Source organism: Xyrauchen texanus, chromosome 19 (assembly GCF_025860055.1).
Source record: "Xyrauchen texanus isolate HMW12.3.18 chromosome 19, RBS_HiC_50CHRs, whole genome shotgun sequence".
Taxonomy (NCBI): domain Eukaryota; kingdom Metazoa; phylum Chordata; class Actinopteri; order Cypriniformes; family Catostomidae; genus Xyrauchen; species Xyrauchen texanus.
In genome coordinates, this window is record NC_068294.1 from 6518443 (window position 1) to 6544500 (window position 26058).

Genomic DNA, 26058 nt, shown 5'->3' on the forward strand with positions numbered 1-26058 from the left:
TCAACTCTTCTCGCTTTACTTTTCTGAGCTTGCACTTCCATTGCAGTTCAGTGCCACCTCAATGTGGGTGGGATTATAGGCTGATCATCATAGTTGTGCTGCCTCTACTACCATGACATCATCTTAAACACGACACAAACTGACCAAAACAATAACACAACCGCTAGCTGTTAGCTACTAGCTCATTATGCTGTATAATGCAGTTGTTGCATGGTGATTTTACACAAGTGTAACAGTTAAATTGACCTGGTTGTTTTAGAAGCAAGCTTCCAGTAGCTGGTCAACTAAATAAAGTGAAGCTTTCAAGCAGAGTATAGAGTTAACATAACAAAACATACCATCATCCATCGTGGATCAACGCCAGTCCAGGGCAATCTATCTCCCATTGCTCACCATTTAGATAGCATAAATTTGGTTGAACCACTTCCACTTTTCCTTGATTATTCTGTAGTCACTTTTAAATTGTTTTTTTTTACTTTTCCCTACACTGTTGGTAAGCTGGATCGGTGGTAGCCGTGTGCGGCCAAAAGCTTCCTGAGAGACTTTATCGTTTCATTCATCGCTAACGAGTGGACCGTCTGCACCTCGTTTATTGACCACAGCGTGGTTTTCCGCACAGCCATTTCTTTTTTCACCATTCGAAAGGTGCGTGAACAAATTATACTGTTATCGCCGATGCTAACTTTAAAACTAGCGGGTTGATATAGTGTGTTAGAAATCCAGTGAAGCTGGTAGTGACGATTCCCCCTGACCAATCAGTGATCTGCAGGATTTTGACGTCACATTTTGTATCGGCTCGGCTCCCTTGGAACCTCGACCGAGGTGGTATTAAAAAAGTATCAGGTACCAGGTAATATCCACAGTGGAAAACCCCAAAAAAGCGAGCAGAGTCGAGTTGAGTCGCATTGTACCGTGCAGTGGAAAAGCCCCAATTGAATTTACAGTGCCTCTGAAGGCAATAGGCAGGGAGGCAGCTTGTTATGTTTTGGAACATTACTTGTGTTATGTAATATCTTTGGATCAAGTCCCTCATAAATACGTCTTTTTTACATTGTAACGGTGCAAACCCTCAAATCAGCTATTAGTGCATATCAGCACATTGCCAATGGCAATGTTTACAAGACCCTGATGTCCCCAACAGGTCCTTTTACTGTGAGAGTAGAACCCTTTGACTTTTATTTCTCATAAAGAACAAACCCCCTCTGATGCAATGCACAATTATTACAACTATGGAAATATGATCATGGGCGATGCGGTAACTCATTGAAAATCACTGAAATCCAGCTGTGGATATTGGCAATTAAGTCAGGCATAATTGTTTGGAAATGAGAATAGTAGGCTATAAAACAGGATGGAGGAATTAACAATCACTCTCTAAATGATCATACTCACTTCAGTCTGTGATGAACTATCTACAAGGGCTCACAACAGGTTTAATCCTCCATTACTGATGTGGGTTGTTTAGTTCACATTAATGTTTGTCAGCTCTGCAATCCACAACAGGTAACCCTGCTGCAATTCTGAGAGCACTCAGGACCAGAGGCAATGATATTTACCCATCTATAACCAACGAGCATAAGCACCTGTTGTAGCTTCTAGAACTGATTCATCTTCGCAACATGACATCACCACAAAATTGTACCCAAATGCTGTCTTCCATGCATTGCGGCTAAACATTAAATGTGCACTCAGTATTCTTTCCTATTTTACTTCTACTTCTAAGTTTTACTTCTAAAAAAATTTATATTAGTTTTCAATCATATGAAATATGTCATGAGCACTCATAAGATGAAGACTGTAGTCATATCAGGCCTTATAAAATCTGTTTTATTCTACATGGAGAGGGTCCCCTCATGGGTCCTGCCCTGTTAAAATCACATGATTTTATGAATTCTACTCAATGGACACTCAGGGATTAAATTGGCTGACTGAGAATAGTGAATTTCTATAACAGCACCAGTAACTGAAAACTATTGCATATGAATGATATGTCATCCATGCCCCTAGGTGTCAGTGTAAGTCAAAGATGACATATTAAAAAATTGACTGAGTGCACCTTTATTTAATCTCAGCCTCAGACAACACACCCACAGTCTGTTCATTGATGGTCAGATGTAAATTGCACACAAAAAACGGTAAGAGCTGGCTGAAATGGCAAAAAATAAAAATTACTATGCAAATTTTGGCAGTCATGTAGTACCAGGGCTGGACTGGGAAGAGAAATCGGCTTAGGATTTTACATAACAACTGGCCAAAAGAGCCAAATTGAGCCAAAAGTTGTTCGCGGACCTTTTCTGCATATCGCCAAGATGGTTAAAGAGGTTAGGTTAAAGAACCAGCTTTACGGAGCTGGTGGGGTGAACCAATGAGTATAACCTCAGTCTTGTCACTGTTGAGACAAAACACTGTTTTTTCTGCATATCGCAGTGCCGTTTTGTGGTCCGTTCTGTATAACGCAGTATACCAGTCCTGTGTAGTACACTCGGCTAATACAAAGAGCACTTTTGAGAAATAATTTTAATTTATAATTGATCAATTGTCACACATTATACATACATTTCTGCATATACATGGTGAAATTATTTATTTTTCACATATCCCAACTAAGCTGGGGTCAGAGTGCAGGATCAGCCATGATACGGCACCCCTGGAGCAGATAGGTTCAAGGGCCTTGCTCAAGGGCCCAACAGTGGTGTCTTGGTGGTGTTGGGGCTTGAACCCATGACCTTCTGGTCAGTAACCCAGAGCCTTAACCGCTGAGCCACCACTAAATAATCACTCGATTTTTCAGAGTTTAACAGGTTAGTGGCATCAATTTCTTTAAGAATTTTAATTCGACATGGGTTCCTTTGAGAATTTTATGGGTTTTATAATGGGGTTTTTCAATATTACAAGTAAAATAAGGTCTGTGGTAAACAACATAATAATAATAATAATAATAAAACTTTCTTTTCTATAGTGCCTTTAAAGGTTGCATCTCAAAGCGCTTTACAAGAGAAAAATTTAAATCCATTGAAATACAAAAAAGAAGGAGAAACATGCAATCAGAACAATTTAAAAAGAATACAGTAATAATCATATAATAACCACAGAAAAGCAACCCTAAAAGAAGTGAGTTTTAAGAGAAGATTTTAAAATACTAAAAGATTCGGCATGTCTAACCTCAGAGGGAAGAGTGTTCCACGGTTCCACAAAAGAAGAGAACGCCCTGTCACCCATAGAAAGTAGACAAGTAGGAGGAAGAGTTAAAAAGAAATGATTCGGAGGAGCAGAGATGACGCATTGGAGTGTAGGGGGTTAAAAGTTCAGACAGGTATTGAGGGGCCAAACCATGTAAAGCCTTGTAGGTAATCATGGGAATTTTAAAGTCTTCACGAAACTTGACAGGGAGCCATTGCAAGGACTCCCAAGATAGGAGTGATGTGATCACTTGTTCTGGTCCTAGTCAAGATTCTTGCAGCAGAGTTTTGCACATACTGCAACTTATTTAAGGTAGGTTTAGAGACCCCAACAAGCAAAGCCTTGCAGTAATAAATACGAGAAAATACAAAGGTATTCATCAGTTTTTCAGCCACTGAGAAAGATAACATGGGGCGCAGTTTTGCAATGTTTCTGAGATGGAAGAATGATGTTTTATATGTACTGTACTCTTGATATGAGGATCAAATTTTACATTTGCATTAAATTTTACCCCAAAATTTGTCAATTTTGTTTGAAACTCCAGAGCAGAGCCATCCATATTTAAGGGTAAAGAAACAGCTTTAAGAAGCTGGTGAGGTGAACCAACGAGCATAACCTCAGTCTTGTCACTGTTGAGACAAAGAAAATTTAGAGACATGCATTTTGTTTTATCCAAGTAATACATTGTGCAAGAAAGGCGACAGCCACACAATCACCAGGTTTTAAATGGATGTAAATCTGGGTGTCATCTGCGTAAAAATTATAATTAAGACCAAGAGATCTTAAGAGTTGACCAAGGGGAAACATGTAAATGCTAAAAAGTAAGGGGTCCAAAATTGATCTTGTCACAAATACACCACGCTCCCCAGCCATCCAATCACAGCCCTTAAACTCAATAGAGTACTAATCAACCGCACATGCAGCCAATTCAAGATACCAATCAGCACCACTATGAGAAGCACACACAAACACTCACTCTTTGTCTGGTCACCAATGTGTTCACAGACTTTAACCCCTGTTCCAGCGATCTTCCTTAGATTACCTACTTGTGCTCTAACATGCACGTGATATGAGCATGAAGCGATCGTCTGTGTACCGCAACTGCATTCATGTCCTTGAATAACGTATAACGTGCGAGTAAGGGCAGCCGGTGGACTTTCTGGTGCCCCCCCCAGGGAGTTGGTGCCCTACGCAGACTGCGTAGTATGCGTGTAGGGAGCAGCGATGCTGATAATAGAATATTACACCATATCAAAGAAAAATAAATAACAATTTGCAAAACTGCAGCATCCCACAAATTGAAATAAATGTTAAAAAAAAAAGGGATGATATTTCACATGTGCATTTAAAGTATAAAATTTTAAATGTATATAAACAAAGTGCATATAAATGTAACAATTCAAAACGAATACAATATGAACAACATAAGTTGGCTCCGCCCTCCCTCATGCATCTTTGGTTCATTGGTTGACACTGTGTGTCTGATTGACAGGAACAACATGTGAGGCTGTTAGTCTGAGCAGACAGTCACAACCAATGTGTGTGCGCTTGAACATTTAGGCCTATATTATTTAATTTCTTTTTTCGTTCATTGAATTAGATATTTCTATTCATTTAAAAATGTTGATTATTCATATCTTAATTTTTCATATATTTATTAATAGATCCAGCTCTTCTGATTTGCGAGCCGGCTCCCAAAGTTCACCTAAGAGCCGACTCGTTCACGAACGACTCATCACTACTAGTCAGCCGCCTGTATTGCCTGAAGGATGGGCCGGCCCTGCAAGGATGCAGCATTCTTTGGTCATTAAATATGAAGTAAAGAAAGACAATTGCAAAAATTGAAAAATGTTTATGAGAAAAAACTGACAGTCAACAGAAGACAACTGCCAAAATTATGAATGGATGACTAGACAGCTGATTTATTATTTTGGTGACAGTACCGGCTGGTGAACCCATGACGGCTCTCCCTGATCGCACCCTCAGCATGTCAAAGATTACACCGTTCCATTTCCGACACAATGGCCACTGTGTCTTAAAGGACAGGCAGAACTGTCAGCAGTAGCTAGGTTGGATTAAAGACAGGCAGTAAATAAATATATGCCACATCACGTCACAAATCTTCTCAGGGGATCAATACATCTGTCAATCACTGGCTGCTGTCTGACTGGGCCAGATGAAAACGATGCATGAGGAAGCACATGCGATTTTAATAAGCTACAGTGAAACCGAGTTTAGCTTGAAACATGATGAGTATAGCTGTCAACTTTAAAGAGAAATATAGGGTCTATTACAAAACCAAGTGAGCTGCCTCCGGAGGCAGCACTTTAAGACATCATAGGCGCGCTCTCGAAGCGAAGCTGTTCCAAAAGGTAGACATTTTAATTATGCTGCCTCCTAAGATATCTCAGCCAAATTCGATTCCAGAATACATCGTGATGAGCTTGGTGGAAATATAAATCCAAGATGGCGGACGAGAAACTTTATCATAATAAATATACTTATGATCCATTCAATACTGAAAAGTATCTTACTTTCTTTTTTTTATATACCATAGAAACTCACATTTTACTCACAATGTGTGTGTGCTATGCATATTTTTGCTCATTAGGGTATTGTGTCGTTCCTATCATTAATGATACCGTTAATGATGTTACACACAGGGTGGAGTAATAACTTCCTTGAATATTAAAAAAAAAATTGTATTTACACATAGAAAGCCATTTTATGTTAGAAAGCTGCTGAAGACAGGAAAGCTGGATGCACTATGTAGATACATACACTGCAATAGATGGTTTTCCCTCTTCATCAAACTTCAAGGTTCCCTGATGCACTTGAGCACAAACGCACTCTTCTGTAAAGACACTGGCTACCACCCCTGGATTTCGCTAGTTTGAATCCCAGAGCGTGCTGAGTGACTCCAGCCGGGTCTCCAAAGCAACCAAAATGGCCTGGTTGCTAGGCAGGGTAGAGTCACACGGGGTAACCTCCTTGTGATCATAATAATGTGGTTCGCTCTCAGTGGGGCATGTGGTGAGTTGTGTGAGGATGCAGTGGCGGATGGCGTGAAGCCTCCACATGTGGTATATCTCCATGGTAATGCGCTGAACAAGCCACATGATAAGCCACGTGGCTTGACAGTCTCAGATGCAGAGGCAGCTGAGATTTGTCCTCCGACACCCGGAATGAGGCGAGTCACTACGCAACCACGAGGACTTAGAGCACATTGGGTATTCCAAATTGAGAAAAAGAGAACAAAACAGTTCTCAACAGAAACCATGAGTGATAAAGCACTTTTTCTTAACAGCCTTTAATCCATTAAAGGGTTGAATTTGTATTTACAAATTTGTGTTTCAGAGCAGCGCACAACCATGGAATAAGCTATTTTCTTAAGCGCATGTAAATGTGTTCAAAGTCTTGACAGAACAAAAGATATATATGGAATATAAAGAAGCCTCAGTGAAGTGAAATTAATGAACTATGCTTCTAATCACAGGTAAAGAGCTGTTCGTTGGAACGATGGAACTTGCAACCATAGTTGGCTATCGATGCTTTTTGAAATGCACCCATGATTGGGTCGTTGACAGAAGGGGAAAAAATCCATTCATTCTATCATTCATTCATTCATTCATCCATAGCTTCTTGTCCTATACAGGGTCATGGGTAGTGCTGGAGCCAATCCATGCTGTCTTGGGCCGAAATTATGGAAACACCCTGGACAAGTGGCACACAGACATACATATTCACACTCTCACTCACACCTGTGGGCAAGTTTACAGTCTCCAATTCACTTAACCTGCATGTTTTTGGACTGTGGGGGAATCTGGAGCACCCAGATGAAATCCACACAAACACGGGGAGAACATGCAAGCTCCACACAGAAATGCCCTGGGTGAGCCAGGACTCAAACTAGGGACTTTCTTGCTGTGAAGTGACAGTGCTTCCCACTGACCCAACATGCCACCCTCAAAATGCAAGAAGGATAGTTTGACCCAGACTACATTAAATACGGATTCATAGCTGTTGATTACGCATGTACATAATTGTTCATTTTAATTTTCAGCCAATGTCATGTTGATATTTTTACACTTTGTTGGGGCCATATTTATGTTAGTTCATGGAAATATTTACAAGTCGCAGTGTTTGAATTGAGGGAGATCTTTTTTTACTTTTGTATGCTTAACAATTTCAGTAATTTGGGTTGCTATTCAATGTCCAATGTAAAATCAGGATACTGAAGCAAAACCATTTGAGAACAACTGGTCTAAAAGGCATTTACCTGCATAGTGTACTCTCCTCCTTGAAACAGAGAGTGTGAGGGTTTGTTTGTGTGAAAGCTGACCTGTGAAAGTGCCATAGATGATCCGAATCCAGACTCTGAGGCCCTGAACTCAGAACAAGCATGGAAAAATACCTGCATGTTTATTACTTACCATAGTAATCAAATCCTGCTTTCACAGGAAAAAGCTAAGTGAAAGAGTGGTTCTCCAGAGAGCAAAATAGAAGGGTTAAATGATACATTCCTGCAAATGGAAGTCCATTTCTACAACACAAAGCTTACTGTCCATGAAAAGAACAAAGATGTAAAAGCACATTGAAATTGTGAACTCTATCATTGCAGTATTTGTGCTCTCTTAAGTAAAGGGATTGTTGTGTAGTAGGTCTGAGTAATATTAGTATTGTCGTATTTTGTAATGGTGACATGTAACCAAAAAGCTAAGCTCTAAAATCTGATTCACATTTAAGTAAGTATTTTCAAATATGCAGAGATATGTGTCAATGTCAATAGCCTCATTTCTACTATTGGGCCAGTGTGAGCCAGGGCTATCAACTCGTCAGCTAGGGCCAATATCCTTGGACCTCGAGCCGCAAGGCCAAAATCGATCTGCATTCTCACCAAAGGGCCAATAGCCCCGCAGTGTTGCCCTAAAGCCAGCCCTTAATATGCAGCCCTGGTGCCAACATCACACACCCTGCACATTTTACAAACAAGCTCAAGCTGTGGTATCAGATTCTGGAGACTAGCTAGCCCTCGAAATGAACATGGTGGAGACTGAAGGAGCCGTTTGTTTACTTATTTTGGTCTTTGCTTGGTGGAAAGCATTTCCTGACTCAGCAAACCTCCGCCTTCGAAATTGACCATGCCTAAATCTCCAGTTGGCCTTCTTTGGCCAAAGGGTAATCGGCTGGCAAAAGGTGCTTCACCATTAGCCTCGAGGAAGCCCTGAGGAGTGAGGAGAAGCCCCAGAAGTGAAAGTGGTAACCCAACTGGCCCTGGCACGCACTATCATGCCCTCATTTGGCCTGACAGTGGAAACGCGGCTATTGATGCCAAGTAGCATTAGTTGTCACATAAAGCTATCATATGGGTACGGAAGATATAGAATATTGTGCATGAGTTGTATTAACTTCTTTTATGATAATTTAATGGTGCCTTTTGCTTATTTTTGAATCCACCGGCCACTCCAAAAGCGCCATTGCGCCCGCTGCCTTTGATCGAGATCCCCTTCAACAGAATTGGAATGGATCTTGTCGGGCCATTAGAGAAGACTGCATGCAGGCATCACTTTGTATTAGTTCTGGTGGACTATGCAACGCGATATCTGGAAGTAGTGCCGCTACGAAACATCTCAGCACGTAGTGATTCCAAAGGAAATCCTGACTGATCAAGGCACAACATTCATGTCACAAATATATTTTTTATTTTTAAGTAATATATATATATATATATATTTGTGTCAGATCAACAGTCCTGTTTTGGTGAGATACTAAAAACATTGTTGAGTTGGTCCAGCCAGATCCAGTAAGTACCACATTTTATGAAAAATAACCCTGAAAACAAAGAGTAATAAATACAGATGTGCTCAAGGAATTTTAAAACTTTAAGTAATCAGGACATTTGTGTTTTTTGCTAAAATCTTTTATTAAGTCAAGGTGCCATTAACCTCACTAGCAACAAGTGAGATTTATAAAATGCACGATACCAGTAAGACAGCAACTCAGCATCCTTGTTTAACTCAGCTTGAAATAGGCAAAATCTAAACATAAAAGTTAAAAAACTGTCCAAAAATGTAGACACCCTGGAAACTGTAACAAAAATGTATTATGTATTCTCTACCAACCAGGGGTGTGTTTCACAAAAGCATTGTTAGACAATTATGGTTGCAAGTTCCATCGTTACCAACATACAGTAGTTCAACGATTTGGTGTTTCCCAAAGCCTTGACTTTTTCCCAAAGTTCCAATGAACATTCGAAAAACGGCATTGCAAACTTTGTAACTATACCTGTGGTTAGAAGCATAGTTCCTTGTTAGTTTGCTGTGTGGACATTATTTCAATTCACTGAGGCATCTATATCTTTTATTCTATATATGTATCTTTCATTCTGTCAACACTTTGACAACATTTATGTGCATTTAAGAAAAAATGTATTCCGGGGTTTTGCAGAAAGCGGCATTCTGAAACGTCTCGTAAATGCGAGTGCAGGCTGTTAAGAGAAAGTGCTTTATCACACACGGTTTCTGTCGGAGAACTCATCTTTTATGTGTTTATGTTAATGCGTAAGTGCCGTTAATATGTTTTTGAAGAGTGCCCATGTGAGTATGTGCTCAATTGTGTTGGGAACACTATTGTCCAATGTAGAGGGCGATAAGCGATTTTAGCTGTTCTAGAACTTCCACAAGACTGAGCTATTAAAAAGACATCACGGTTGTCAAACTCATCATTGGCAAAATAGCGTCCTCAGTTATGGATACCCCTCCCCCAATGTTCAAACCAACTTTATGCCCATGATTGTACAAAATGTGCATTAAACTAAGCTAGCGGGACCTTTTAATTATTGAAATGACATCTCACAGATGTAATGTTTGATGTAATGTTATGTATTATAATTTTATATATCATCAGATGGTTGCATACACAGAGATCTGGTCCACAGACCGAATGTCCACTGATCGTAGAACCACCCCTGCTTGACAGTGCCAAGAATCAGTTTTCAAAAGAAACTATTGAACATCTAAATGTAAGATATCATAAATTATTACGTGTTGGTCTAATTAGAAAACAAAATGCTTTGCAAGACAACCTAATTGTTTGAAAAATACTATTTAGTTGTTTATTATTATTATTATTATTATTATTATTATTATTATTATTAAAACTGTCCAAATTCCATAATTTTAAGTCCATAATTCAAATTCAAGTTTGGATGTGGTATATTTGTATTGTAGGCCTATGAATGTAGAAGCCTACATAAACGTGTTCAAACACACACGCACACACACACATACACACATTCACACACACCTCGTACACACACTCACAAACACTCAGGCCCATTTTATTACACGTTATAAAAATATTTAATTACACATAATAAAATTGAAAAGAAATTACAATTACTTTTTTACAATTGCTTATGAGTCGATTGAGGTTTAGTAAGGGGAGTGGTCTTTTAAAGTTATATTCTTGTTAATGTTACATATTTTTCTCATTCTAATACCCACAAAATGATGACAGAGTTTATTTACCCCTTAAAGTGGTGAAATACACCTTTAAGGATTTGGCGGGGTTTTAGCCTTCTGTGTTGTTTAATTACTAGAAACACTATTCCCTTTGTTTCTGTGTAGATGATTGGTGGGCGGGTTATTTGGTTGGCCAGACTATGCGATCTGATGTGCCACCCAATGTAAAACCACATGAACCCCGTTAGTAATTCACCGCCACCTCCGATTAGTGTGACAACAATAACCTTTCATCCTGTCATTTATCAATTAGAGGAGAGAAAGAGGAGGAGGAAAATCTTCCAGCTGAGAGCTGTGCAATAATGTGCAGCTGTGCTGAAGAATTCGTCGTCCTTTATTACTTTGCGACAGCGGGGAGACAAAGACATATTTCAGTCATTGCATGAGATGAGTTAATGAATCCATAATCGAAATGCCACCCAACAGCGGACGCGAGATCTCGCGAGAGTTCTTCCGACAGCGATGAGACAGCGGCACGCGCCACCTGATGGTGTTCATGACACATTTCTGCATCTTTCGTCCTGAAGAACTTCTAAAAGTCATTCTGAGATTTTTAATATTAAACCTTGAAGAATGAGTGAAGGATTCATCTTATGAGTAATGCATTACCCTTTAATGGGTAGTCTCGGCTATAATGTCCCAAAGTCCCCCAGACTTTGGGACATTATGTCATTTGCACATAAATGCATACTGAAATAAATAAATAAACAAATACAGAAATAGTTAATTAAACTAAACTGTCAATGCTCTATTACAATGTTACAGTGTTTATTTATATTATATTTTATATTATTTTATAATAATATTATATTTTATATTATATTTATATTATATTTTATTATATTACTTCATATTATAGTTATAGTGCATTAAATTGTTTTATTTATTTCAGAAATATATCATTAAAATTCAATTTATAATGTGTGCATTTTGTATTTATTTATTAATGAAACTTTCCCATAAAAAAAAAATGTTTACCATTAAAGGAACTAAATATGAAAATCTATGAATAAACAAATATAAAAACAGAAATATGCAATTAAATTACTATCGATGTTTAATTTCCTACATTTATTTATATATTATATTTACTTACTTATTATTTATTTTAATATATTGCATTGCTATATTATATTATATTGCTGAATATTACATATATGTATTTCATTTGTTTTATTTATTTTAGAAATAAATAATTAAATTCTATTAATTTATTAATAGAATTAATTAAAATATTAATACAAAATTCCATTATTAGTTTTCCATTTTTAATTTAGTTATTTATTAATGTATGTATTTTGTATTTATTACATTTTAATTTATTTTAATGCTTATTTCGTTATTTTTTTAGATACATTGCAGCATTTATTTATATATTTATGCATCGTTTATGTATGAATATTGGTTTGGTCCTTCATAAATCTTTTGAAACACAATTACTTAAATGATTCAGTCACACCTAAATGTAAATGGTGATTGACAGCACCTCCCATCGCCCATTTTTTATACTCTGCTTTCCTGAGATTCTTTCTGTGCACTGTATAAAATATCAAAATCAGTTGAATAATTATATGTCAATAAGCGGTTCTCTGCTACAGAGTTTATGGTTATAAGGATCAGCAGTCGATATCATCTGTTCATCTCTCCTGTGGATATTCACCCGTCCTCTTCATCGACCAGAGCAATATTAAAATGCTTCATTCAGTGTCATGACTGCTTCATTATGTCTAACGTCATTCCTGCATGAAACACTTCTCCCGAAACAATTCCACTTTCCTCTGACTCCTTGCAATTTCCTAAAAGATACAGACTTTCACATGTTGATGACTCTGAATGAAAAATGTGTTATATTTGTACATTACATTTATGCAACATTTATCTGCCTATTTAAGCTCAAACTGACCACTCGTTCCAAATGTCTTCCTCACACTCAATGACAGTGAGTCTTGTGTTTAAACCCTGGTGAAATAAAGAGAGGTGGTTTGGGTGTGTGCATGTGTGTGTTTCAGGTGGGACTGGGCAACTAGTAACCTGACTCTGCATTTTACTGAGATGCCCATTAATCCGAGCTCTCTGCCCATGACCTCTGACCACGGCTGACCCCTGCACATGGTGTTGCCGGCCAGAGGGACTCGAGCAAGGCTGTTTCCAGATCCCGTCTCCCATCCTGACAGCAGCTGAGCGTCTCCCATCAGAGAGGGAATCATTAAGCGTGAATCCAAAACGAGGGCCAGGGGAGAGCTTTATCCACACAAATACAGCCATGAAATAGAGGCTCGGCTCGCATCTCGATGGATATAGTTACACTGGAGGGAGAATGATTCAGCTTTTAATTGCATTCTTCAAACTCCATACCGCATCTTCATCCATCCATCTCTCTCTCGGTCTGTCTCTGTTTCTCGCTCTCCCAATTATGTTTTCGCGCTCCCCAACAAACGCCTCTTGAAGAGCAAATCATTCCAAATTGGAATTCATTTTCAAAGAGCATTTAAGAAGACGAATATGAGAGCCACTTATTTTAAATGATGCATTTATTAGTCGTATCATTTCCCTGTCTTCTTGATGGCTCTGAAAAAATGCTCACCTGCCACCAAGAGTCGAAATATAAAAAGCACCCTGAAAGCTTATACAAGCATTCGTTAGGTATCACTGCTTTCACACCGACGGTAGCGGCACAGGAGCCAGCCGCACTGAAAGCAGACACCTGATTGGCCGAGCGTCTCCCCTCTAAGCTGTTGTCACCTATCCGAGCTCTGTTGAGCAATTACCTGGCCTGTCGGAATCCTAGCCGGACAGATTGAATTCTGATTGATTTGTGCCCAGGAAAGAGGAGAGAATTTAAAGGTTTTTTTTTTTTAATTGGGTATTTGGTGTGTGCTGATGTGAGGAGCTTGTTCTTCCCCGGGGATCCTTTATGGGGCAATAATGGCGCTGAGAAACAGCCTGGTCTGCTCTCTCCCTGGAAGGCCATAACCCCGCATTTGTCCTGAGTGCTTTTCTATTATGCATTGATAGCTAAGCATCAATCAATAGGGGAGGGAAAAGAAAACCCAGAGAAACCAACTTCTTAAGTGTAAAACGCCTCTTAATACCAGAGCTTTCAAACAACTTAACCTGGGTGTTTTTTTCTTCTTACTTTCTGCTGAGCATCTTTGAGAAGATACAAGTGAAGAGAGATTCTAATGTTTTATTCAGTAATAGGTTCAGGGTAAATGCATACCATGGCAGTTTTTTGGCTTTTTCAGAAGTCCAGGTAACACTTTGTATTAATGTACCCATTGTTAACAGTTTAAAAAGAGGTTCATTAATGACTCATCGTTCATTTACAAATGCATTATGAATGGTTAATATCTGGTTATAATGGCAACTTTCATGCAATACATGTTATAAATGCTTAATAACTACACTGATGCATACTTACACTAATCAAAAACATAAAATGCCCAGACTCATGATTTATGTCACAATGCATCAACAATAGACTTTTATAATGAGATTAAAATGAGGGATTATGTCACTTTGCTACAGTCTGCCTAGTGTTTATATTCATTACTGTAATGTCTTGACTCACATGTGTTGTCACGTCACGTTGATGTCAAAAGAATGATGCTACTCCGAGTGATATCCCAATTTACCAAGACCTAGTTACCAAAAGCCCTCCACAAAAACACTTTTCAAGTCTTCATGTTCATTCACAAAATATATCACGTTATAAAGCCTGATGATCATTAAACCACACTGAACTTTATCTACATAGCTTTATAATGATGGCAACTCAATAGCATTCTTCAAATGTGTCTATTTAATGTTAAAATATATTTTATAGGTTACAAGGTGTTATTAATCATTTATAACATGTGAGTTAATATGGCTCACTATTTGGTATTGCATACTGTCACCCCTTTTATTCATGTTGTTATAACTGCAAATCATTGATTTATTATGCATTTGAAAATGATTTATTAGTCATTAATAAGCACATTTATAAACCCTTAACAAAGGAAATATTAATATAAAATGTTTCCCAAGTCCTGAATACATAGCAATGCACATTCACATAGTGGAATTTTGAGATGGGTTATGAACAATTGGAGGATAACTTTTACAGGACTCAATAAATGAATGCATTAGTAAAGCAACTATTTAATGAAATTCTATTTTAAGTACAAATCTCAAGAGTAAATGGAATTATTTGGATTTATATACAATGCACACACATAAACATAGATCTTTGGAGAGGGCGACAATTATTTTAAAGGTACAAATTTAATGTGATTTTCAATTTCAAACCTAATAAAACATCAATATTTTTATAATCTCTATATCTTACAAATACATGTATCCACTTGGCTGGCCCTCATAATCTTCATCGTCTATGTTCTCCTCTTCGTCCAATATTTTATAAGCTCCTTTTTCATTCTGTTGGAGATCTTTGGTCAACTGAGAGCCTGGAGAACATAAAGAGAAAACAAAACATTTTGATCAAGCTTAATGTTTCATAAATATGAATGTGGCATAAGCAATAAGGAAATAGAGAAAAAGAAAAAACAGACAGGATATTACTTCGGAGAAAAGAAATATACAGTGTATACTATATATATACACAGACTGGTATCTGTACATCTACTTATTCATGCAATTATGATCAGCCAATCATGTGGCAGAAGAGTAATCAGGGTTACAGATGCTTGAAAGTTAAATTCAAGGACTATGTTCGAGATGTCATTAAAACGAATTATTCATTTGTTAATTTTAAATAAAAATATTTTATTCATTCAGTTAATTTATTTGTATAAAACACCACTCATTACAAGTAAAACATATTTCAATGTGCATCTTAAACTACATATTCTCACAGTAACAATTCTTGTTTCATTCATGATGAAATTGATGTGCAATTGTAGTGTGCTCCCTTAAAATGCACTATGCTTTAGTAGTCCATATGACTCATGTTCCATGTTTTCTAAAGTCACACAACAGATTTATGTGAGGAACTGACCCAAATTGCAAATGGATCATTCTCAAAAAAACTGGACTTTCCAATTTCCAAAATTCTCTGTTCAGTTCAGATTTTGCCTATATACGCTGAGGGTAATCATTTGATAACACGTTGACATTATTTTTATTCATAAAGGACAACTTGAATGTCTTTTAATTTGATTTTGTTTCACAAACAAAATAAGTTAACACTAATTAGGGTTACAACACCACATATTGAGTGTTCAATGGGGTACAACACCAAATATTTTTGTGTGAAAATATTAGTTAAAACGTGAATTAATAACTTTTTAACATGCTGGGAAAAATCACTATATGCATATTTAAGCAGTGTCTGAACATTGACCTTAAAAATAATTTTCCACCAATTTTTGTTTTTACATTTTTTTAACGTTTTTTTAACATTGATAACACCAATGGTATGAAATCAAGGGACAAACATTCTTTTTTAATTATTTAAATTATTAATAATTATTTTGTTTTGCTTTTTTGCATACTTGTTCGGCCTTGCACTATTGCTTGTATTAAAAATAAGAACAAAATAAATACATAAATAACTTCACATGTCATAGAAATGGTGTACCAGAAGAAGGGGATAAGGATTTTAGCAGGTAATTGACAATTTCAAATATATTTTCTAAAAAATTAGCAAAATAGAGACAATCTATTTCATATCTTTAAAGGTTAGGTTATAGAATAATGCCTTTAAAAAAATCTCTATTTGAAAACTTTCTCATGACTAAAAAAGTCAAGGGACATATTTGTCAACATATATTGATATTGACCCAAATGTCAGAAAGAACCTATTTTGTGAGACACAAAGCTGTCTTTACACCAGAGGGCGCTAGATGCTCACAAAACTGAATCCTTCATTGATCTGCATTAAAATCTCAGAACGTTTTACATCTCATCTCATTTTTTCACTCTGGAGAGTCATTTTTATTCAAACTGATAGTTGTAAGGATTCATGTTTGTTAAATCCACATCAGCAGTATCTATAAAATATATATATTTTATAGATACTATATCAATTGATTGTGATTTTCCTATTCTGAACAGTGACATTTCATTTATTAAATGGTTTAAGCAACGCATTTTATGATATTCTATAATTCAAGATTTTTTAAGCAAAAAAGCTATATCAAGGATTTTCCAGGTTTTGACATGTGAAATGCCAAATTCAAGTACATCAAGCACCTTGTACGAACTGTGTATAATGTATAAAATCAGGCAAATATGGGTCAGGAGCTTCAGTTCACATCAACCATCAGAATGGGGAAGAAATGTGATCTCAGTGATTTGGAGAGTGGCATGATTGTTGGTGCCAGACGGGCTGGTTTGAGTATTTCTGAGATCACATGTTTCCCCATTCTGATGGTTGATGTGAATATTAACTGAAGCGCCAGACTCATATCTGCATGATTTTATGCACTGCACTGCTGCCACACGATTTGCTTATTAGATAATCACATGAATAACTAGATGTACAGGTGTACATAATAAAGTGCCGGTGAGTATATTATTTATTTATTTAACTGATTTAGATGCTGTGAAAAGCCACCATCAATATGCAAATAAAGTTTATTAATTAAAGGTGAAGTGATTTCTGATGAAGTCAGCAAATGGATTAAACTTGAACAGGAGAAAATATTCAATATCAAAATTAACATTCACATAACACACTTCATCTTTAAAGTGTATTATTCATTGTAAATAATGAATGAATGTAACTACCAACACTTTTGAAAATTAATAATATTTCTTTTGTGTATTTTAAAGTATTTTTCAATTTTATGCTCAACAGCTCCTGCAAACAATCCATTATACACACACACACACACATACTCAGCATACTTGCACACATTTACACACACACACACACACACACACACACACACACATGAAAATTATGTGATTGTGAGAAAGTTTTGTCCACTGTGTGGTGCTAAATGCGAGTAAAATTCTGTGTTTTTTTTTCATCTCCTTTTCCCCCAGTTTGGAATGGCCAATTCCCAATGCGCTCTAAGTCCTCAGTGATGGCGTAGTGACTCAACTCAATGGCGGAGAATGAATCTCTGTTGCCTCCACGACTGAGACCATCAATCCACGCATCTCATCACATGGCTTGTTGAGCGCGTTATCACGGAGACGTAGCGCGTGTGGAGGCCCACGCTGTTCTCCGCGGCATCCACGCACAACTCACCACATGCCCCACCGAGAGTGAGAAGCACACATTACAGCAACCGAGGAGGTTACCCCATGTGACTCTACCCTCCCAAGCAACTATGCCAATTTGGTTGCTTAGGAGACCTGGCTGGAGTCACTCACTACGCCCTAGATTCGAACTCACGACACCAGGGGTGGTAATCAGCGTCAATACTCGCTGAGCTATCCAGGCCCCCAAGCGAGTTCAGTTTTAAGCTTAATGCTTTATTGAGTTTTAAATCAACAAAACCGAACTCCCTACCCTAAACCTTAAGACTAAACCTAACAGATAGTGTCATAAAAGCAAATGTGAGATAAAAATCTAAATTGCTGAAGCAACAGCGTCATTTTGTGTTGCTTCAATGACAATTTTGGCTCACGTGTCGACTCTCGTGCTCTTCAGGATTTGTACCACGATCCTTCATATCACAAGTGCAAGGCTATGCAAGTTGAGCTACTTTGCAATTTGATCATGCTTGTATATGTAGTTATTAACATAATACAAAAAGTCACGCGCTTCAGTAAAAGTGTTAAGATGTCTTAAGATAGCATTGTGTGTTGAATATGGTGAAAATTATGTGTTTTTATACTGGTAGTTTGTTGTTTCGATCGTGGTTTGTATGAAAAACTGCACTTAACATGAACATGCGAGGACGTGCTTTAAAAGAGACTTAAGAGAGTCGCTGTCCATGTGACAGTGCTGAAATGTGACTGTATAGTGCTGCTTGTCATAGCAACTTCATAATATTTAAAATTTGTTTTAAAAAGAATTATTTAATATTCGACATAATTAACTGCATATTTACACATTGTTTTGCAATAATTTTGTGCTGAACGATCTTTTTCTTTTACACAATCTGCTTCCATAATCAGGTGTGCATTTGTACTATTTGGATGTCAGAGAGGAAGAGGAGACGAGGATAAAAGCATCTGCCAAATGAATAAATGTAAATGTAGGATGATGAGCAAATATATATGGACGATTTTCATGCACGGCAACAAGTTAATGACTTTTTTCTTCTCTCGTATATTAATTTATTCAGTTGTCTGCATCAATCATGCCACAACTTTGTTGAAACCAACTAGTCCACATAAATAACCTTATTTGTTTACTAATGAATCTATTCATCCATTTAGACGCATCTATTTGATGTATTTCATTATTATTAGTAGTAGTAGTATTATTAGACTTGTGTGTAAAAAATAAATAAATAAATAAAACACGTAAATCCTGATATTAAAGTCTCAGTATAAAGTGTAGCTATAGGAATTGAAATTGTATCAGGTTTAAATTTGCGATGGTCCTGCAGGTGTTTACAAAAGTCTATGTGCTTACGATGCTCTTAGCGCTGTACGATTACTCCAGGCACTCATAAATCATGGGCATTTTCAAGAGCTACTTAAGTTACGAGGCGTTTGGGAAATGGCCCGCAAAACTAAGATGTATCGTAATTTGGATTCTACAACCTATTTAGGCTTACTATGCTTTTGGGAAACAAGGCCCAGGTTGCCACACACATAATTTAAATCTATTTTCTTTCTATTTTTCTCTACAGTGACCTTCAGAACCTTAAGCCCATCTTATAGAAGCCCATCTTATAGAAGCCCTCTCCAAAGTCACCTATCACATCCACCTATCCCAGTACACAGCAGTAGAGACATTCCGGGAAGCGAAGAATTGGGGGGCAGTCACTGCTGCTGCAGATAAGGGCTGTCTGAAGCAGTAGATCCCCCAGAGAAAGAGATTACAGCCAGACAGTCAAAGCAATAATCTGCCACATAATACATAAACCCTTCCACCCCTTCTCTTTTTCCTCTCCAAATCCCCCCCATCTCAGGACCCTCTCGACCTCCTGTCAACACCAGCCTTTACAGTCCTGCTGGAGAAAGCCCCTGGCTGGTGTACTGTTATCGTCAGCTCTGTTGGATTCTCGGAAGGCCAAGTTCACCTTTACCAATGAGGAGATGTTAAGCATTGATAGTAGCATATGGGAATCGATCAGTTCCAGTATTGGTGCATTCGGATGTCTTTTTGACCACTCCACAGACCGCAGAGGGAACATGAATAACATATAGACCTCTCTCAATAGTGTGGATGGATAATTTTCAATTTTAAAATAAGAAGTCATCAAATTCAGACATTTATTTGTTGTTTGTGTTATTGTGATAAGTGTGTTTCTTTAACTTCAGGCACTTTTATATCCCAGACTTTTTGCCATGCCTTAATCATTTAAAAAAAAAAAATTGGTACCTTTTAAAATGCCTTTTACGTACAAATGTTATCCTTGTAAATATTGAACTATGAAAATCAGTTATAAAAATACAAATTATTATATGTGCAAAACTACGACAATCAAAACAAATACAGAAATAAACATAAAGCATTTAGATATTTATTAAAAAAAGTATTATTATTTTTTTAAATTGTGAGTGCCCTACAGTTGTGGTGTCATTTCAACCACATTAAACAAATTTGCCCCTAATAATTGCTCTACAATAGTTAATGTAGTTGGTAACCATGTTAACAAAATTGTCAATGAAGAGCTTGCTTGAGATGAAAAATGCAAATTAGATAACTTTTTACAGCCTTTAAATCCTTATTTAAAGGATTTGTTTACCCAAAAATGAAAATTCAGTCATTGTTTACTCACCCCTGTGTTATTATAACACCATATGACTTTCTTTCTTTTTCTTAACACAAAGGGAGAAATTGTGAAAAAATAAATGTGCACAGTTATGTAATAAAACACAGGGGTGAGTAAACAATGACTGAATTTTCATTTTTGGGGAACTATCCCTTTAACTGTGTGTATTTAGGATACATAAAATGTTTGCTACGAAATAAGCTTTAACATGGCCTATAAAATGGTCTGCCATTTTATTTCAAACATATTAAAAATGTAATTTCAATCAGTGTCATTTACAGCACAGAATTGTATTAAACACAATACAGAATTCAAGATGTACTGGAAATAACTTTTTTCATGACTTTCAGAAAGAATGACCTAAATCTCCTTTGATGAATGTATACTGTTGGACATTGTTATCTGACAAATTATAAAAAACACTGAGCGTGTGAAAAATGGTTTAAGAAGACTTTGAATTCTAGAAATCCACAGTGTTAAAAGTGCCCAAAGTTGAAGAAACTTCAACTTGAATTTGCCATTTGTGTTCTTTTTGAAATATGACGCAAATGGCTGCATCAATGTCATTGCATACTAGTATCAGATGAACTTAATGCTGATTTTTAGTAATGGAAGAATGTACACATAATGACAGATGATTAATCTAAAGTGTTAAATGCTTGTAAATAATTGTTATTGTAACTGAATAAGAAACTCTCTAACTCTGACCACAGAAGATAAAATGAAACTAACTATATGTAGGTAAGAACAATCACAAATGAAAACTCTTTAATATCTAAGATGTTTCTTCTAGATAGCAATGAGATTAAATGGAGAGCAATTGGAGACTCTTGGCTTTCTTTTGTTCTTTTGAGAAAAAGTAATCTTAAGAAGTGATCGCAACCATTTCTCAATCTTTCCAAGACATCTGCAGTCAAAAGCCTGATGCGTTTCCCGTACAACGAAGTTACTCACTGCGTAACCACCTTAATACAATGCATCACTGGAGAAATGAAATAGCTAGTCACAACTGTTTCCTGAATCCAACTTCGGGGTTCCTCCCATGTTCTTGAGCACATATGCACATGCACGCTCTTCAAAAACCTATAAGAATGGCCCTTATATGTTAACATGGATGCATAAGCCGCGCTCTCCGACAGAATCTGTGTGTTTTAAAGCACTTTCTCTTAACAGCCTTTAATTCCATAAACAGATGCATTCTCATCTGTGTGACGTTTCAGAATGGCGCTTTCCGCAAAACCCCTGAATAAGTAATTTTATTTTACATGACAGAATGAAAGATATATATCGTATGTAATAAAGTTATAGAAGCCTCGGCCAAGTCAAATGATGTCCTCACAGCAAATTAACAAGGAACTATTTGTCTAACCACAGGTGGAGAGCAGAAGTTCCAACCACACAAATTTGTGATGGAGCACCAAATCGTTGAACTCTGTTGGTAACGATGGAACTTAATATTACAGTCCTATACTATCATATGTCAACAATTGTTTTAGTTTGTGTCTATTTTGTTTTTTGGGAGAAATATATAAAACAAAGTTGATACTAATAACTCCATTAAGCCTGCTGAGATATGAAAGTGCAACCTATGAGCGATCACATTTTCCTCTGGGTATAAGTGTGTGTGACAAATGGGAACAGTCTTTTATCAAAACTTTGGGATTTGTGTGTGTGTGACTCCACAATTGTGTTGTTTCCGCTTGTTGGCCTCTGACCTTGTTTTTCTAATGGCCATATGTCTGTGGATATAAATGTGTGTGTTCTCAGACATACCTGTGTGCGTAACCTGTAATCTGGCAGAGGCAGACACTTCTCCGAAGGAATTCCTGGCGGTACATTTGTACACACCTGAATCGTTCAGACCGACTCCCTGAATATGGAGCCAGCTGGTCAATTCAAACCGCCGCGGGCCTCCGCGGGCCTGTAATTAAAAACAAATATATGCATACAAAAATAGAACTGTTTGTCAGTGCGAGAAATAGAGAATGTGTCTAGAAGGTAACACTAGTTTCAGGTCATTTGTCTGTGTAGGAGTGGTTGACATTAAATACTTTTGTAAAGGTGACATGACTGTATGTGACTGTCATCATATGCAAACTTGAAGAGATAACAAGATAATTTCCTTTTATATTTCCATCTGTTTTATAGTACACCAGCTTCCTGTACGTACCTGTACAGCTGTGCTTGAGTCATCAGCAGGAAAAGAACCAGTATCCCCCTCTTTCCTCCACATAATGGAGGCCAATGGATATGACGAAACCTCACAGGAAAAGATGACGTCACTTCCTTTGGGTGTGATTACGTCACGAGGAGCATAATTGATAACCGGCTCTGTAAAGTTAGCAAAAGATGGAAAACTGTAATGATCCAATATTGCAAATTATACCTAGAAGTTCTAATCTAAAACTAATTGTTTCAGAAACTATTTTTGATGCAAATATTTTTAGTTAAATGGCAATCCTAGCAACTCTAACCACTATTGTTTATTTCTTTCACACTAGCTTCTGTATGTGAGAAGTAGCCATTTGTGCAGCATGTTTGTTTAACTTGGTTATCTATCCCAAGGTGAGATAATGAACACTTACTTACAAGCTGCTAATCCTAAACATGGCAGTGAAACAAATACAAATCTAACAGCTCACTTTTCATCCTTACAGCTGATCAAATTCATAGGTTCATTTGGCCTATTTTCAGGACAAACACTTTTAAATGAGGTGATTATGTTGGCACTCAGCTCCCTATACATGACAATGGCTTCTTCTGAGAGTACATTTACATGTACATATACAATAGCAGATGTATTCTTACCAAAAATGATGTGATGGGCAATTACTCTAGTTGAGGTAGCTGAGCAAACATATCAAGTACTAATACTAAATAACAAAAGGAAATAAGAAAACAGATAAATATAATTCCAAAACACTGTGTAGCTATTAGAAGGGTGAATCTAACAAAACATGTCAAGAACATTTCTAAGCCACATTTCATCCCAAAGACAAAATTAAGAAACAAAATGGGTTTTGCTTAACGAAAATGCAGCAGGACTTTGATTTGTGGAATTATTTTCATGGCAATTAAGCACACAACCCTCATTCTCAATATCATAATGCACAAAAAAAAAATATATATATTTCTGCAATTCAAAAAACTCATTATCATTACCGAAATAGGAAAACAAAAAATTGCTGCAATGCAAAAAGATAATTCTCATTACTGCAGTACAATGCAAATAAAATATAATTCTTACTACTGCAATAGAAACATAATAATGTATTCTCATTACTGCAATGAAAACAAAACCTAATTCACATTACCGCAATAGAAAAAATATTCTCTTTACCACAATGAAAAAATCAAAACTCATTCTCATTATGGCAATGCAATAAAAAAATCTCATTACTGCAATGCAACAAACCTCATTCTCATAACTGCAATGGGAAAATATAAATGTATTCTCATTACTACAATGAAAAAACTTGTTCTCATTACCGCAATGCAAAAAAGTACATCTCATTATCGAAATGCAAAAAACCCTCTTTCTCATCGTCTCAATGCAAAAAAAAAAAAGTATTGTCATTACCACAATGGTCCTAAAACAGGTTTCATAGTCAGTATGCACAATATATTTTGATTTTGGGGTAAAATGTGACCTGGACATGTTTTCATGAGATTCACCAGGAACTGGGTACCAAAATGGTCCAGTAAGCTTGCAGTAGCAGTTTTGGTTCTGTTTACCAAAATGTGAAAAGTAAGTTTATGTCATTATGAATGGAGAGATACTCACTTGCCTTGCAGGGTCCGTGGTGTACCATTGTCAGTATATGACCTTTGCCTTGCTTGTGTTGGGCTGCCCGCAAATCGCATACATTCTTATACGTCTTCCCATCTGAACCACAAAGAGCTTTGTGCTTGCTGCACATGCAGATCGCTCTGGGCTCACCTGCTATGTATCTGTGTGGAGCCATGCAGCGAAGACCTTCAGCACAACGGCCATAGAATGTAGACCCAGTGTGGAGCTCAGGGTCACAAAGTTGACCCTCACCATTCCCACATTCCCAACAACACCTACAATGGTCACGCACCAGTCCACCTGGACAGCCCTGCAGCAGCCTGACATCTGGGCATCTTTCAGGGTAACACTTTTTAGGGCAATCCTCCCCTGGTCGAATGCTCTTCTGCCAGTCAAAATGGCCTACGTGCTCCAAATGGTAAGAGACAGATACTGAAACTAGCATCAATACTAGCATGGGTGGTAAACAAGGCATTGTGATTTTTCAAGGTTATACTGGGCCAAAGTCACTTAAAAAAGGTCCTATTTAGAACCGTGTCCCTGTTTTGGATAGCAGAAGTAACTTTTGTATTTGTGTAGCAGGCCAAATCTTGGAGGGCTTGAGTTGAGTCCTCACCAGTTACTAGGCCTGAAATAAGTCCCAAAATACAGTCTTGAAAATTCCAGGCTTCTTTTGTCTCGTTGCAGATTATCCTTATAAACTGACCTGTGTTGCTGTGACACAGTCAAACTGTACAGGAAAAAAAGAAAAGAATGCAAGAGTACAACAAGCTGAAGAAGGGAGAGATGGGTGGGAATAAAAACACTGAGGCAAGTCTAACTTTGGTGACCCCCTCTCAAACTGCAGGGTGCCTCCACCCATTTGCCCAACACATTGAAGAAAAGGTGTGAGCTGGGAGATGAGCAACAGCCAATCAGAATGCTTGATTCTGAGTTGGGGGGTTGAAACCATGGGTTTCAAACCAAACTGCAAAAAGGGTTGTACATTAACCCCTTAGAAACCTGGTCTGAGGTAGTATCTGTTCTCCCCCCACTGCTCTTTTCCATACAATGAAAGTAGACAGTGACCAGGGGCTGTTGATCTAAAAAATGCTGATCTTTTGAAGCCATATGATAGCTTTGTGTGAGAAAAAGAGGGACATTTGAGTCACCCATCCAACATAGTCTCAGGACAATTCATAATAAATCATACAAGATGGCAAAATTGTAAGATATCTTATGACTTGGCTCGTACAAAAAGTTACAAATTTTATTCCCAAAGAAACAACAAATCACAAATTGTTGAATTTCAAATTGATACAATACAGGCATCAAATATATTAAGAAAAGAAATGTCAGTGAACCAATTTGGTTACTCATTCCATATTTATTTATGCAAAACAAATAACTGATGCATGTAAATAACCTATTATTTGCTTCCTTCATCTCGTTCCAAACAAAGTTTTTTTTTTTCTACGTTAATTTCCTCTTAAAATCATGAATTTAGGCTTAGGGTTTAGGTAAGGGATTAGACTTTATGGTTAGTTAGTTTGTCATTACTAACGTTATACCAGGAGTAATGCGTCTTCGTACTGCATATTTAAATACACCGATGCAAATGAGCTTTCAGATCTGTGTCAGAGACAAAGATTTTCAGTAAATATGACTTTTGGACCGTCAAACAGCCAGCAGCCTGATGGCACCCGTTCAGTTGCATTGTACTATGGACATACAGAGC

The 26058-nt window shown here is 37.2% G+C and overlaps 1 protein-coding gene across 1 annotated transcript; it reads right to left on the bottom strand.

The window, feature by feature from the left end:
• Positions 1–13899: 13899 nt before the first annotated feature.
• On the bottom strand, positions 13900–25066 carry kazald2 (Kazal-type serine peptidase inhibitor domain 2). Its single transcript, XM_052150286.1, has 4 exons — positions 24336–25066; positions 22722–22882; positions 22325–22472; positions 13900–15151 (listed from the first exon to the last, which is right to left on the bottom strand). The coding sequence occupies exons 1-4, from the start codon at positions 24814–24816 to the stop codon at positions 15030–15032; spliced, it is 912 nt and encodes a 303-aa protein (XP_052006246.1). The 5' UTR covers positions 24817–25066; the 3' UTR covers positions 13900–15029.
• Positions 25067–26058: the final 992 nt, after the last annotated feature.